The sequence below is a fragment of the Neopelma chrysocephalum genome, unplaced genomic scaffold (assembly GCF_003984885.1).
Source record: "Neopelma chrysocephalum unplaced genomic scaffold, ASM398488v2 Primary Assembly neopelma1_42b, whole genome shotgun sequence".
NCBI classification, from domain to species: Eukaryota; Metazoa; Chordata; class Aves; order Passeriformes; family Pipridae; genus Neopelma; species Neopelma chrysocephalum.
In genome coordinates this window covers 7,589,851-7,604,580 of record NW_020897701.1, presented here as the reverse complement: position 1 = coordinate 7,604,580, position 14,730 = coordinate 7,589,851, and the positions used below count along the sequence as shown (strand labels likewise).

At 38.6% G+C, this 14,730-nt stretch overlaps 1 protein-coding gene across 1 annotated transcript in view; it reads right to left on the bottom strand.

Annotated features, from left to right (window-relative positions):
• Positions 1-14,730, bottom strand: part of MANBA (mannosidase beta) — a 47,359-nt gene that overhangs the window by 24,293 nt on the left and 8,336 nt on the right. The window contains exons 2-7 of the mRNA XM_027677134.1: positions 14,082-14,176; positions 13,479-13,584; positions 11,398-11,568; positions 8,660-8,783; positions 6,046-6,221; positions 2,908-3,018 (exon numbers count right to left, since the gene is read on the bottom strand). Coding sequence (XP_027532935.1) covers positions 2,908-3,018; positions 6,046-6,221; positions 8,660-8,783; positions 11,398-11,568; positions 13,479-13,584; positions 14,082-14,176 — 783 coding nt within the window. The remainder of the gene's footprint in view (positions 1-2,907; positions 3,019-6,045; positions 6,222-8,659; positions 8,784-11,397; positions 11,569-13,478; positions 13,585-14,081; positions 14,177-14,730) is intronic.

The following is a 14,730-nucleotide window of genomic DNA, read 5'->3' as shown; positions in this document are numbered from 1 at the left end:
TGAATTCGAGGCAACCTGAGAGGCTGAAATACTCAGCCAGGACCACCCATATAGAAAGAGTAAGAGGAAAAGCTCCTTAGCCTCAGCTCACATTCCCAGGCTTCCAAGGTTCAGTGCCTTTGTGTTCCCAACTCCATTGCTCCCCAGAGGCCTATCTGGTAACATAGCCCATCTTCCTGTTCCTACAGCAGCTTCCTTCTGCCTTGTGGGGTAAAAGAAGGGCAAGGGGAGACAACTAGCATCTGGTATGCTTAGTTACATGCCTTTCTGGCTACCAAAACCTTGGCCACCTTGAAATCTGTCTGACAGAGCTTGCTGCCTGAGGGATGAACATTTCTCCCAGTCTTGGAGCACACTGAAGAGGCTCTCTAGCCACCACAGATCAGTCAGCTGGTTCTGTGCATAATTAAGAAAGAGATACCTGTCTTTTTAAGTCACATACAAAGGCTTTGTACACAGTTAAGTGACCTGTGGATCACATTTGGCATTCCCAGATTTAGCAGTTGGAAAAGTAATAAGGATGAAGATGCCTAGAGCTGAAATAAGATCACAGAATGCCCCAGTGACCTAACAAATTAGCATGCAGCATGAAAGCGGTGTGAAAACTACAAAGCCAAAAGGAAAGACTTCTGCAAGTCATACTAAAAGGCCTGGGGGGAAAGAGGGTGTAAAGGGATGGAGGGAAAGACAGCTAGAGGCTGAGATCTTTTGAGTACTAAAATAGCCTAATGAAACAAAAAACTCACAGTACAGTGCTAAAGAAATAAGCATACAGAAAGATGGGGAAACAGAACTGAAAAGCAAACAAATGCCTTGTGAGGCAATGAAAGAGGTAATAAATTCCTTGATGTAGGCATGGCAAACAACTTATCAATAGCAAATAAGACTGGATAGACCCTCACCCAAGACAATGAATTTCACTCTGAGATAACTTCTGGCTATGACTTTGTTTCACATTATCCTGAGAAACAAACTCTAAACCAAAATATTGAAATGGAAAACCAAAACCAATCCCATCTTGGGTGTTGGCTTTCTTCTATTTTGGTTTTCTGCTACTCTGAACAGAAATGAGTAAGAACTTCCCTCAGCCAAAGAAGTTCCCAGCACAGCTGGCTAGAGCTCTATAGAGCTCCTGAAAGTACATACTGGAAGGCCACCCAGAAATATTCCCAAAGGATTAGTTAATGTTTTGAAGACTACTCTAACATGTCAGAATCCAGAGAGTAGTTCAAGTTAAGAGTAGCCAAATCTGACATAAGATCAAGCTGTGTTTTCTCACATGTCCAATTCTCATCCTTAAGTTTTTGCCTGTCCAAAGTGAAGTAGATGCTCATATGGAGACAAAACACTTGTGAAATGTCTCACCAATAATTTTTTTTCCTAAAAAAAAAAGGGTGGGAGTGGGCAATGTATTTCACCTGAATACAGCCAGTACTAGATAGACAACAGAACCGATAACAGAACAACTTTCAGGAACATTAATCCCTGATTGTATCTCCTGAACTACTCAAAGTTCTTGTTAAGCCATATGAGTGTTGCTATTTAGTCCTGCTGACATAAGACAAAATTGTGCTAGAACATGAAAAAACTGCATACGGAGCCTTTTTCCACTCATACAGCTCTGGGTGGGGGTGATGGTGTGCTGGTGCATCTGTCAGATTCCAAGACAGAGATTCACAAAATACATGAAGGAAGACTAGACTTAACAATATAAAGCTTTAAAGGCTGGTTGATTTATAATGCCCACTACGTGGTGCATTTGCTTTCTTTCCCCCTCTTTCCCCTTAAGGAGAAAAAAAGAACAGGCTTCTGAATATCTTTTGAAGACCTTGAAGTCCCTAAGATCATATGCCGCAGAGCTCTATGAAATATTCTGACACAACCACACAAATGGAACTGATTAGCTTTTCTATCATTGTGCATTTTTCACACAGTAACAACAGAATTTTCCTTTTTATAGGCTTTATAGCTGTATTTCCTACACCTAGTTTTTCCAAGCATAATATAATGTGTTTACTTGGTGTGGGTTTTTTAATTGTTTCAAAATTAAATCACTAATAATAGCAAGAATTATTATTATGACTTCATAATCAAACTAAGGGCTAGTCCTATAATGACTAGGACTCCAGAAGCTATTGCTTTTTCATAGGGTTTTTTCACATGAACAAATGTTATGGCAAATAACAGTTTTAGATGCCTGGTGACCAGATTAATTTTTAGTGAAGCAATATACATCAGAACCATGCATAAATTTACTTGGTTATTTCCACATATTGATGGTATAAGGAGCCCAGCCTAATCTCTATGATTCTTCTTTTTACTGGACAACCGGAAATTACCTCTCTAGGGTTCTTAGCAAAACCAAACAGATAATTAAACAGCCAGTGTGTTACAGGAACCCCTATGTAAATATTCCCCAAAATGACCTTCATGGTCATATTTAAGATGTTACCTCTTCTTAAACCTGAAGCACATCTATCAACATCCTAATACATGAATGTATGTTAAGCTTTTAGGAGTGTGTCTATCCCATAACTTTTTTAAAAACTGAATTAACAAGAAAAATCTCAGTAATAAACCTTCATATAATCCAAAGAAATCTAAAACAATTTTTCAGTGCACGATACAAAGCCAGCAGCACAGTATATTAAGTATATCTCTTTTCTGAGATTTCCATCTAACTGTAAGCCATCTTCCAGTCTCAATACAAGCAAGCATCCATACAAGCTAAGACTATCAGAAAACAGGTATCAGGTAACCATACATTGTGACATGAAAAAAAATCTTATTTCTCATTAGCATTTTCACATGCATATTACAATCCAATAAAATATTAAAGAGCTGTGCAGAGTGGATGTCCTAGCAGCAACAGTGCAATGCCAGATGTAATTAAGTGGAAGGGCTCACCTTTGAAAATTTCTCAATCTGGTATCCTGCCTCCATGATAAAAGTTGTTTTCATGTTGTATCCAGTTTGCTTTCCATGTCCATTTGGCCACCAAGCCTCTACTGCAGAAGTCTTGAACAGACAAGAGAGAAAGTCAGAGCAACATGTATAAAAAGAGGCACAAAATGCACCTGTGGGCTCAGATGTCTTTGAGTGAATTACCACAAGTGTAATGAGCTTTTGTGCTTCAGCTGTGGTAGGCTAACTGGGATTTCACCAGCTGCAGCTCTGAGGTGAAAACCATTTAAAGAGAGAAGTTGATTTCTTCCACTAAAGTCCAGGCTGCCACTTCACCTTGTGTCCACAACAGACCATGAGCACACATACACATGCATGCACACACCTAGCTGCTACCTGTCAGCTGAGGCACACTGATAGACTACTCCTCCAAACCCCAAATATCTGTGTCAGGAGCAGACATAGTTTACTAGCCTCTGAATCATGCACCTCCTCTCACCGACGCTTTTAACTATCACATCCAACATTCCATAAACAGTGGGGACACTTCTGAACTGCTACTATGGTAATATGTGACTACATTGACTGCTTCACTTATGTCAAGCTTTTCAGACAAATTCCAAGTTTCATTCTTTCTTTTCGGTGTTTTCTGCTTTTTCTCTAAGCTTCCTAATCACACCATTAGTACTCCATAATTTTTACACAGATAAAACACTACCTCTAGGGTGACAGAATGACTCAACTTTCTCATTTTTCTAATCATGGAGTAATATTTATATCTTCATTCCAGCAGCCTGCTTCTGCTGCTCATCCTGTTGCCAGCATTTGCCAGTTGAGTGCACAACACAAAAATTGTGGAAAGAAAGCAATAACGCATGCAACCAAACAATGCAGGGATCAGCACTAAATAGAGTCATGCAAGGAGTGCCTCATCTTTTCAAATAAATTGAGGCCAGAGAGCAGCCCAACAATATGTTTTGCTGTAGCCATACTTGGATGCAATCATAATGTATCTACCAACATTTCAGCTTCCCTGATACAAAATTACCATAACTGCTTGTGCAGAAGTACTAATCTCTGTGTTGCACGGATACAAATGGAAGCACAGAATCAGCGTGTGCCTCAACAACAAGGGAGTGTTCGCAGCTGCCTGGAAGGACTGGAGTGTCTCATTGGCCACTAATGATGTCATCCCTATGCTCACCATTAGCTGATAAGCAAAATACTGTCATGTTGGCAACATAGCACTTTGTGTGGCAACTGCAGGAAGACTGATACACATCTCGGGTGATACGCACCACTCAAACACTCAAACACCTACCGACTCCACGTAATCTGCAATATGCTCTCAACTAGAAATAAATTTCTGATAGGGTCTCAGTATTCAACATGCACCACACATATCTGTGTACAGACTAAGGGCTCTGTTAGCCTCATCGATACATGAGAACACATTTCAGGGCTTCTCGAAAATCAGCTGATGTGAATTCGTGCAGCAAAGCCTTTTGTGCACAAAGAATAATGAAACGCTGCTGCCTCTGCTCTGAAGGAAGTGCTTCCTCACAAGCTTGCAGTTGCACTACACTAACAGATCTCTTCTGAGGCTGGTGGTGGGGCAATTAAATACACAAAAATAACTTCTGAAGTTTCACTTTGCAGTTCCTGCTTAATGTAATCCATTAAAAGGCTAAGCAGAGACTAATGGTTGTTTTAAATGAAATCGGGGATTTGCAATTGCTCATGTAACTTGCATATCAGATGACAACAGTAACAAAAATTGTATGTTTGTACACTTTTGTGTCAAAATAAAACAAAGCACATAAGTATGCAAGTCACTGAGTGTGCACACTAGAACATAAACACCCTGCTTGCCTCTTAACACGTTTTCTTTCCACTCAAAAAACTGACAAGTGAACTCAAAAATATACACATAATGCAGTCAAACTGGGAAAACAAATGCAGAGTCACACAGCAATATATAAAACCAGAACAGCCAGTAAAATACAGAAAGATTTGAAGGCTGACTCTCAAATGTTATTAACTGCCAGAATGGTCAAAAGCCCCAAAATCCTTCTCACAGCACATCACTCTCCCACAGATCTAACTGTCCCGTAGCAGTGAAGCAGACAGCAGCTCCCATGGAGAATAGCCAGGGCTCCCACTCTGCCCACTGGGCTGAGCCTGCACTGTTAGGTTCAGTTCTGCAGTAGGGAACTGCTCTCTGTGCAAGTTCATACCTCTTTGTGCCACACTGGGCTCACTGCCTAATTCAAGACACCTACCTACTCGTCAGCTAGAACAGATACAGTGATTTTCTTAATCTCCCAAGCCTTTACATCTTTCCTTAATTACACCTGTATGATAAAACTCAACAGTTTTTAAAAAAACAAAAGCAACAAATTTTATAAAAGTTAAATAATGCTGGTTAATTAAGTCCACCACAAGACAGCTTCCCAGCACCCTCTGAAGGCAAGCAAACCAATTCTTTCCTCTTTCAGCACTGGGGTGTGTACCAAATTCATCAATTTTTCAATTGACTTGTCTCTTCCTTAGAGCATCCTTCACCGGTCTGAAATTCCTCCTGAGTTTTGCCTATCCAAGGACTACAAACCAGTGTAAGGAAGTACTGCTCCACAAAATTTTCAGCCAACCTCACTGCCAGACAAGTTTTTTATAGGGCTCTTTTATTTATCTGAAAGAGTGTCTACTGAGAGGTTTGAAGAATGTTTCCTCTCTCTCCTGGGAGAGCCATGCATATTGTAGTATATTCTAATTCCAGTCGGTCCAGTAAACAACAGCATGTGAGACACCTGCTGCCAGTGAAGTGACACAGGCTATCCAAAGGTTATCTACCTAAATACCTCAAAATAGCTCCTTTAACAGTGGCCAGTGATTATGTGATTTTTTTTTAAGGCTTCATCATCTTTTTGACATTGAGCTACACAGCTCCACAGAAAACAGTTTTTAGAAAGGAAAAGAACTGTTCTCCTATCCTGTAAGGGGTACAGAACTGTTGCTGAAAGTCAGGAACACAGTAAGGAATGGGAGGGAGGCCTAAAACTGGCATGGATGCACAAAGACACACTGGAAACCAGGGGAAACATTTTGCAGCTGGATAGTTTTTCACACACACCTCCTTACCTTGTTGATGTTTACAAGCAGCACAATGCTGCCTTCTCCAGGTTGAAGCTTCACACTGAATGTTTGCTGTGTTTGCAATTCGGGAATGTTCACCACCACACGACCTGCAATTGGCTTGGAACTGACTACCTCAAAAACAGACTCAATTTCAAGACACCACTGCTGCGTACTCTTTACTAAGTGAAGGGGAAAAAAATTGGAATTTAAGAGTTATGTTTATATACTTATTAGTTAACATGATCTCTCATCAAAGAAAAAATTCAAACACCTAAGATGAATTCTAACAATTTTCAGGCCATGTTTGAACCAGACCTACAAGGTTAATGCTTGTTTAGTGCATTTGACATCTGTGTTTGCATTTGCCAACTTGGAAGAGAACAATGCCATATGATTTATGTTTCTTAACTCTTTTTTTTTTTTTATTTGAAAGCCATCCAGGGTTTTTTTCAGAGTTCTGTACAAAACTCAGAGACCTTAACATCAGTCACTTCATTAGGAAGGATTTTTTTCCCACCAATTCCAATAGACATCATATTTGCTTTTAGTCAGCACTCATATGAACATGGTACTCTTTGGGAAAGATCGTAATCACAAGCCAGTACAATCACTTTTGTCAATGAAACAAAAACAGTATTAACAGAAAACGAGCTGAATTCATCCCAGAGTCACTAAACAAAATGAATGGAGTTATGCTGGGGATGAATTGGGCCCACTGTGTCTAGACTTGATGGGCTATATATTTGTGTCCCTTCTGCCACCAATGTGTGGTGGAGGAAACCAATTAATGACTTCCCTGAGATCTCTCTACAGTTACCTCAGAGGGTTCTCTCTTTTACAGAACTTACTGAATAAGGCAAGACAGGATCAAGGGTACTCAAGATTTATGTGTAAATTTCCCATTAACTTCCACAATTTAATTGTGTAGCTACAAACACAGTCTGGCTAATCCTATACTTCAAATATTACTGATTAACATATAAGCAAAAGTAAATAAAACAGAAAACAAGGAAAACTAGAACTAAGATGTATTTTGTATACCCAAACTTCTAATCATGTACTTTCTCTTTTCATTTATATACTCTAGCTCTCCTTCCTCCAGGAGAGAAAGAGAGCTCCCTCCAAAAGCAAAGAATTACATTCAGCCCTGGTGTGATTTTCACTGTCTTTTGTGGAATGAAGAGCAATGATTGAGTTCCCAAGTTTATATTACATCCAGCATTAGCCAGGGAAGACCAATTTTCAGAAATGTTGAAAGGGTTAAAAAAAACCCCACCCCACAAGGGTCTTCCATTACAGTGCATCTTGCCTGCCCTCCAAAGGCATACAGAAATTGAAGCCCATCCTTAACTGCATGAACTGTGGCGCCTAGGCAGAGAAATCAAGTACAGTGAATCTTTTGCAGACTTCGTGGTCAAAAGACTGAGTCAAATGACACCAAATCTGACAAGTAATAAAAGTACATATGCAGCTTAAATTCAGGTCATTCATTTACTCTTTCTTTTTCAAATGTTATTATTTTGAATACTAATAAGCTCTCGCTCTAGTTCCAAACCACTCTCTGCTGAATGAAAGAGGTTTGCTCTCTCCACTGACCCACAGAGCAAGATTTTACCTACCAGAAGGTGGAGTTGCGGGAATGTGGGAGGGACCAGAACAGATTTTTACCGTAACTAAATTTTAGAGAGCAGCACAGTCTGTGCTGGGGCTTTCCATGGAAATTCCAATCACGTTAATTCTAGCTAAGACCTGCAGCTATTTCAGGAAGCTTTAAAAGCAGCCATGGAGTGATGTCTTCCTCTTTTATTCATACACAACAAATCTATTCCCAAGGGCTGAAATTCAACCCAGTACAGAGAACTCATGCTAGCCCTTACTCCACTGAAGACTGGGCTCCACAGTGAAAGAAAGCACGCGGGTGGTCTACAGTGGGGTATATTACCGTTTGTAGAAAGTTTCAACAGAAAATTAACTACTTTTCCTCAGCTGAAATGATGTTCAGGACAAAGGAGAGGAAAATCAGAGACCACGGCAAGAGAGGAAACCGGTTTGGTAAGTTAGGTAGCAGGAATGCAGGAGGCCATCCTCTCAAATTGCAGCCTTAACAAATTATCCTTGCCTAGCATGACTGCTTTTCTCTCTCAGACTTCATGTTGTGTCCTGAAAACTTGGCGCTCTTGAAACCGAGCTCACTGTGCATTTGTCTTTCCAATACAAAACTAAATTCCCATGGCAGCTTTGCCTTTGTTTTAAACGAAAGTGTGACAAAAGTGAGATATATTTACTGGGAGTCTTGGTGAAAACACATGCCAATAAAAAAGAAATTTTTCAAAACTATGGAGAACAGGTTCTAACCTCAGCTATACTACACATTTAATTCTGCAGTTATTTGGGGACCCTCAAGCAAAAAAAAAAAAATTCTAAATCCTATCATTTTTAATTGCTATTGTTTGTACTGAAGTACTGTTTCAAAACCTAGAAAGGTGTGCTGTGGTAGGAATTACATACAAAGTCATAAAAAACCCAACAGAACTTTTCCTAAAATGACAGTTCATTAAGCTTAACAATAAAATGGTTTTTATTCCAAAGGTGAAACAATAATAAAAACAAGACTTACCAAAGAAAGGAGTTAAAGAAAAGTAAATCAGGTGGTAATGGTTATAGGCCTCAATCCTAACATCTTTCCAGATTCCTTGAGTGGGAAAAGAAGGGCCCCAGTCCCAACTAAATGAACACTGCTCCTGGAATACAGCATGATTATGTCACAATTGCCTATTTTTCACATGGACACTGATACTGTGCCAGAAAAAAAAGACATTTGCTATCTAGGAATAAAATATTGGCATGCACTAAAAGAAGTCTTCCAATTTCCATAAACCCAGAAGAGCCTACAGTATTTTTTTTCTCATTTCTTGATCAGAACTCTGCTGCTATTACCTATTTTTCAGTATATAAAAAATTAAATTTTGTATTAAACATTCATGTACAGAGCAATTTTGTATTACTGAAATTTTGTATTACTGAAATTTTGTATTACTTAGCACACCACTTGGAAAAAACAACAAAACAAACAGTAAAGATAAAATAAAAAATCCAGCAGATTACTCTCAATTTAACTATGAATTATCTTAGTTTGTAATGTCAGTATTTAATTGTACACCTAAAAGATAAACGAGGCAGAAAACTGATGGTTAGAATTGTTACAGTATTCTAAAAGAACAGTATCAAATTAAAAATTGTATCGCAAATACTTTATCTCCTATTTTTAGTAGTAACACCACAGTTTAGTACAAGGAAAGAGATGCATATGTCTGGTGTGTTTGTGTAGTTCAGTCATGTTCGCTGTTTCTCCCCTTTTTATGGTTCTCTTATACAAAAACAAAGGGAACAAAACCATGGTTGAGAAGTAGCTTAGTTCTGGTTCTAACATCAGAATAACTGTCAGAATTACAAAATGCTGGTCAGGCAGAGAGGTACCTACACTAATTTCCATTTAGCTGTTTTCAAACCTGGTCAGACCTCTAGTTAACAAATCCCTTGACAACATCTATTCAGCTGCCCTCCAAGTTTCACACAGCCCCAGCCCCAAAGCAAATACAATAGATCTCCTAACGTCTTGTACAGTGACACACAGTTCTAAATTTAGAGACTAATAACTTACAGCCGAGGCATACTAATTTGGGCAAACCACACTGCACAAGTCTGGCCTATCCCTTGCATCTCTACAGTTTGCCTGCCTGCCTATCAAATTGCAAAAGAGCCTTCCAGGAAGGAAACACTGTACCTATTTCAAACGCAAAACCAGGGAGAGCATATTCTTAGAAAACAAGGCCAATTGAAAGCAATTTTCCCTTTAGAAAAAAATTAACTAACAAATCACTGGCAGATTATCAGGTTTCACTAATAACACTGCAGAGACTGCTATCAGAAAAACAACACGCTTGTATCACTGAAGTACATTACCAATGACAGGCTTGTGTTCTGCCACAAATCCTGTTCAGTTTTAGGTAAGTTTACTGCACTTAATACTGCACTTGAAATGTGTAAACAGCTTTCCATTACTTTCAGACAGCAATCCAGCTTACTTTAGAAATGTCCTAGTATGTTTGTTTACTTTTTAATGCCACATAGCTGCTGTTGTTACCATATACTTGGAACTCAGATCATTTCTGGAAATTTCTGGAGCAGCTTCCAAGTACAGTCAAACAACTCATTTGAGAAAAACCACTAGGGCATCTTCTTACAAATTTAAAGGTATAGTTCAGTGAAGCGTAAAATCATTCCTGGCCCTTTTGCTCTATAAATAAGACTACAGCTGTTTAATGCCTTCTTCCTCCCAAGCTTCTCCTTGCACCGATTTCTAAGAAACACAGTGGACTCAGAAGAGTTAACAAACTTTCCAAAATGTAGTGAAAATAAAAGTAGCAGCAAGTAGAAATAAAGACAACATCTTAATCCTAAAAGATCTTTCCAGCACAACACAGAGTCCATGTTTACGAATTGTAAAGGACATTACATCCAGGTTTAGATTAACAGGATTCTAGTCACTTTTTGAGAAGGCTCTAAAAAGACTTTATTAAAAAGATTGAAAATAACTAACAAGAAAGTTATTTAAGTGGAGACAAACCTGAAAAGACATCAAAAAAGAAAAATTCCAAAATAAGATCATCTAGCCATTGCCTCTATCTGCTGCCAAGCTAACAGAAATACATGAGATGCTCCTCAAACAATAGTTTGCCTTGAATAAATTTTAATAGCAATGAAGTCATGTCTTAAATCAAAGTTTCTGAGCTTCATTCATTTTCACTGAATATGTACTTATAAGTCACACTTCTCAACACTAATGAGAACAGGTTCCCTGTTAGATAACACTTCTTGGGACATGCCAGAGCTGCCCAGTATAAATAGCACAGCACATGAGCAACAGCAAACACTCACAAAGCTGCTTGGCTGAGATTTTTACAGCCTTGGCAATACACATTGGTATTTGCAACAGTGAACTCTATTGTCAGCATACACTGCTAAACCCACCCAGTGGATCAAAATGTAATGATTGCACATTTCCCAGTACTATCCCGCTCTCTTAGCAGCAAGTCTCCTTGCTGACTCCTTGATGAAAATAGCCTTTTAAACAATCTTATCACTTAGATTTGAAGCCTGGCCTTCTTATGCCTATTGTATTATCAACATACTAGATTAAAGGTTTCTAGGGGGGACATGAGAAGGAAGCTGCAATACAAAATACACCCTACTTATAAAATGACATTGCAGGTTTCAGAATACAACTGTAAGGACAGCACATGGTGCGTTCCTCTTTCCAACCCTGAAGCCAGAGACAGACAATTGTGCCCCCACCTTTCTGATAAAATTCACATGGCACTCTCCTTTCTGCTCAGGTGGAGGGCAAGCTGGGGGGATGCTGTAAGCTTTGTGACACCTGCTCTGTTCTGCTGCATGGGAAACGGCCGACAAGAAACGGACTTCAACAAAATTGACCTCCTTGATCACGCTGGTGATATCAAAGCTCTAGGACAAATAACAGAACAAAATCATTACAGTGCTGACATTTATTTATGTGATTGAAAACCACTGTTACATTGGGATTTTAATACCGTACATCTATTATTCAAAGACATTTGAAGTACATTCTAAACATGCTTCGGTTTTGAAGGAAAAGCTACTTCTTAAGCTAAAAAAACCCCAAAATACACAGCAGCATTTTAGATACAAAGAGTTGTTTCTGGGCAAACCACTTTCCTCATACCAAGCCCTCACTGCTGGCTGTAGCACTCTGCTTGCACACAGAAGTGCTTGAAGGACAAGGACAGCAAGAGAATCTTTACCTTCCTTCCTCACCCAGAACTCATCTGCATCTTCAGAAAGACAACTCAGAAATCTGGTCTATACAAGAGTCCTTCCAACTCACACTGTGCTCCCAACTCATCTACTGCAAGACTGAGCTGCCTTGTCTGAATGTTGCAAAGCTGTATTTCATGCCACCCGCATTCTCATCCCCAAAATTTACAGACACACATTCTATGCCAGCACCAAATGAAGCATCTGGGGCTTCCTCAGTGGGTCACAAAATCCCCTTCAGTGTGGCTGGACAGAAGGAGAAATGTTCCATTTCAGAATTATCCTGTGCTAATATGGTTCCAGTGGCTAATACGCATTTATTCCTCACAGTGTTCATTTGTGATGAGCCAAGTCTTGGCAATCTCTTCAACTCGGGGGTAGCCCAGCCAGCATGACTTATATCTGTAGCACAGAGCAGAAAACTACAAAGCAAAAAGCATTCCTCCATTTAGAGCCTTCAGAGAGTTCTTCCTGCAGATATTGTTGCCACGTGGAACAGGTGAACAAAGCAGCAGTCTGGGTCACATAATCAGACTCAATTTAATGAGGTACACTGATTTTACAGTGAAGGCCATTTTATGAATTGTTACAATCTGAGACAAAATGAAGTCACAGAAATATGGACAAAATAATGCCACTTCCCAACTCTACAGAGCCTGCTAATGGCAAACATTTAGATACTCTCCAAACAGTAAAAAATTACAATTTTGTAAAAGCTCTATGAAATGTCTTATTTCACTGATGGTAAAACTAAGTCAGAGCTAAACTAAGTGGTTTGTCCCAGGTCACACAGACCCAGGTGGCAGAATCTATCTCTCATGTCTCAGTCCAGTGCTTCTGCAATAAAACCTGCCAGAATGGTAAATGCTGAGACAGGTAGACACCAGATTTCATTTGTCATTCAGTTATTCCACTGTTATTCTTCCTTTAACTCTTAATTTTTTTGATTCTTTTAAGAGAAAAATAAGAATTGTTTCTTATGTTAGTACCACAATAATTTTATATTTTAAAGCTATACAATGTCTGAATGTTTTTGCCACTCTCAAGATCATTCCATGATGAATACTCTTATGCTGACATAGGTTAAGCTCAAAAATGCAAGGCAATGTCATCAAAAGTGCAACATTAAAAATAAACCACCTTGTTTAAAAAACAAAAGCACGGAAACACAAAGGCTTTAAAACACGTGCATTTTCATTGCAGTATTCACATGTAAACCATTCTAATACCAATTAGTAAGTAGATTTACAGCTAATATAACAGATTTAAGCTTAGGTTTTCTTGGAGCTGGGACAGATCCCAAGAAGCAAGACATATTATTAGCTGAATTGATCCTCTTGCATTGGTCCTCTCATTTAGGACAAGACACATTTACCTCTAGATATGACGCTGTTGCTACTGAAAAGGTAAGTGCACTTCTCTTTCTAACATTTATCTGATTATACAGGCAGTCTTCAGGTCAACACTGCCTGCATCCAAGCACCTATTTTTATGCGTATTCGAATGCACTGAAAGTGCTCAGAACAAAAGACCTTTGAAGAAAAAACAGAACCACCTTCAGAAATAAACACATAACTTACATATCTGTTAAACATGTTGTCTGTTCTCCCCACAGCGACATTGTTGAGCAGGATCTGTGCTACTGTATCTACTCCCTCGAAAACCAAATTCACTTTCTGCCACTTTCTACAGAAGACAACATATATGTGAAAAACTGTTAGAATACCTAGCGTTAACAACATACAGTAGACAGACAATATAAAAATGTATATCACCATTATCTTCAGCAGTATTTGCCTCAGCTACCTCCAAAAACATTTGACTCAGTGTGGCTACATTATATCTTTAAATAGTCAAATTAAGATGACAGCTGAAGCAGCTCAAGTCTACAACACAGCATGTTCACATACACAGCAGATATCAGATGGGATGGCTTCCAATTAGCCAAAGTATTATATACTTTCTCAGTTGACAATTCATAAGTAATTTTTAACAATTAATTTAAAAAAAGGAAAAAACAACAATTGAAGTGTTCTGTAGCAACAGTTTTGCAACTGCACATGATTGCATAATTTGTTTTGTTAGATACAAAAATATTAAGCAGATTTTGAGCTGATGGATTAATTTGCAATTCTGCATGAATGATGGCACAGAACTATTTTAGACATATCTTTACTGCATACCTGATGTCAAAAGGAGTTTTAAATGTCCTGCTGTAAGTCCAGTTATCTAGTGAGATCCATCTGTACATCACGTCATTAAATCTATAGTACGGATCCTAGTAACAGACAAAAAACAGAAAATTACAAGACTTATTTAGTAATAGTAAATATTTACTACATGAAAAGCATCATAATATCCATTAGATGAACACTTCTTATTTCAGACAGTCTGCAAATGCAAAATCCACCTTAGTTAGTCCAGATATATGAAAGTAATGCTTTAGTAATATTTGTCTTTACTTATATGGTTAGTAATATTTGACTTTACTTATACAGGTCAAAACCCTGTTTGCTATAATCATTTATACTCGAATTAGAGGTAGCAGGATTTGTTTTTACAGAAGAAATTACTGGTTTGGAATTTAACCAGTAAATCAAGATAGCTTGTGACTTAATGAGAGGAACAGAAACATGATCACCCTCATAATGGTGGAGAAAGTAAGACTAATAGGATTTTAATAGGCAAAGAAACAGCATTTTAGGCCTCTAGGGACAGCAGTGAACAAATCTCTAGTTTAAAATAACGACAAATACTCCAGTTGTTTCTTGTCAACTAGTCTTGCTGTGGTGAGGCTAAATGAAATTGTTATACATGGAGGGACGGAGAAAG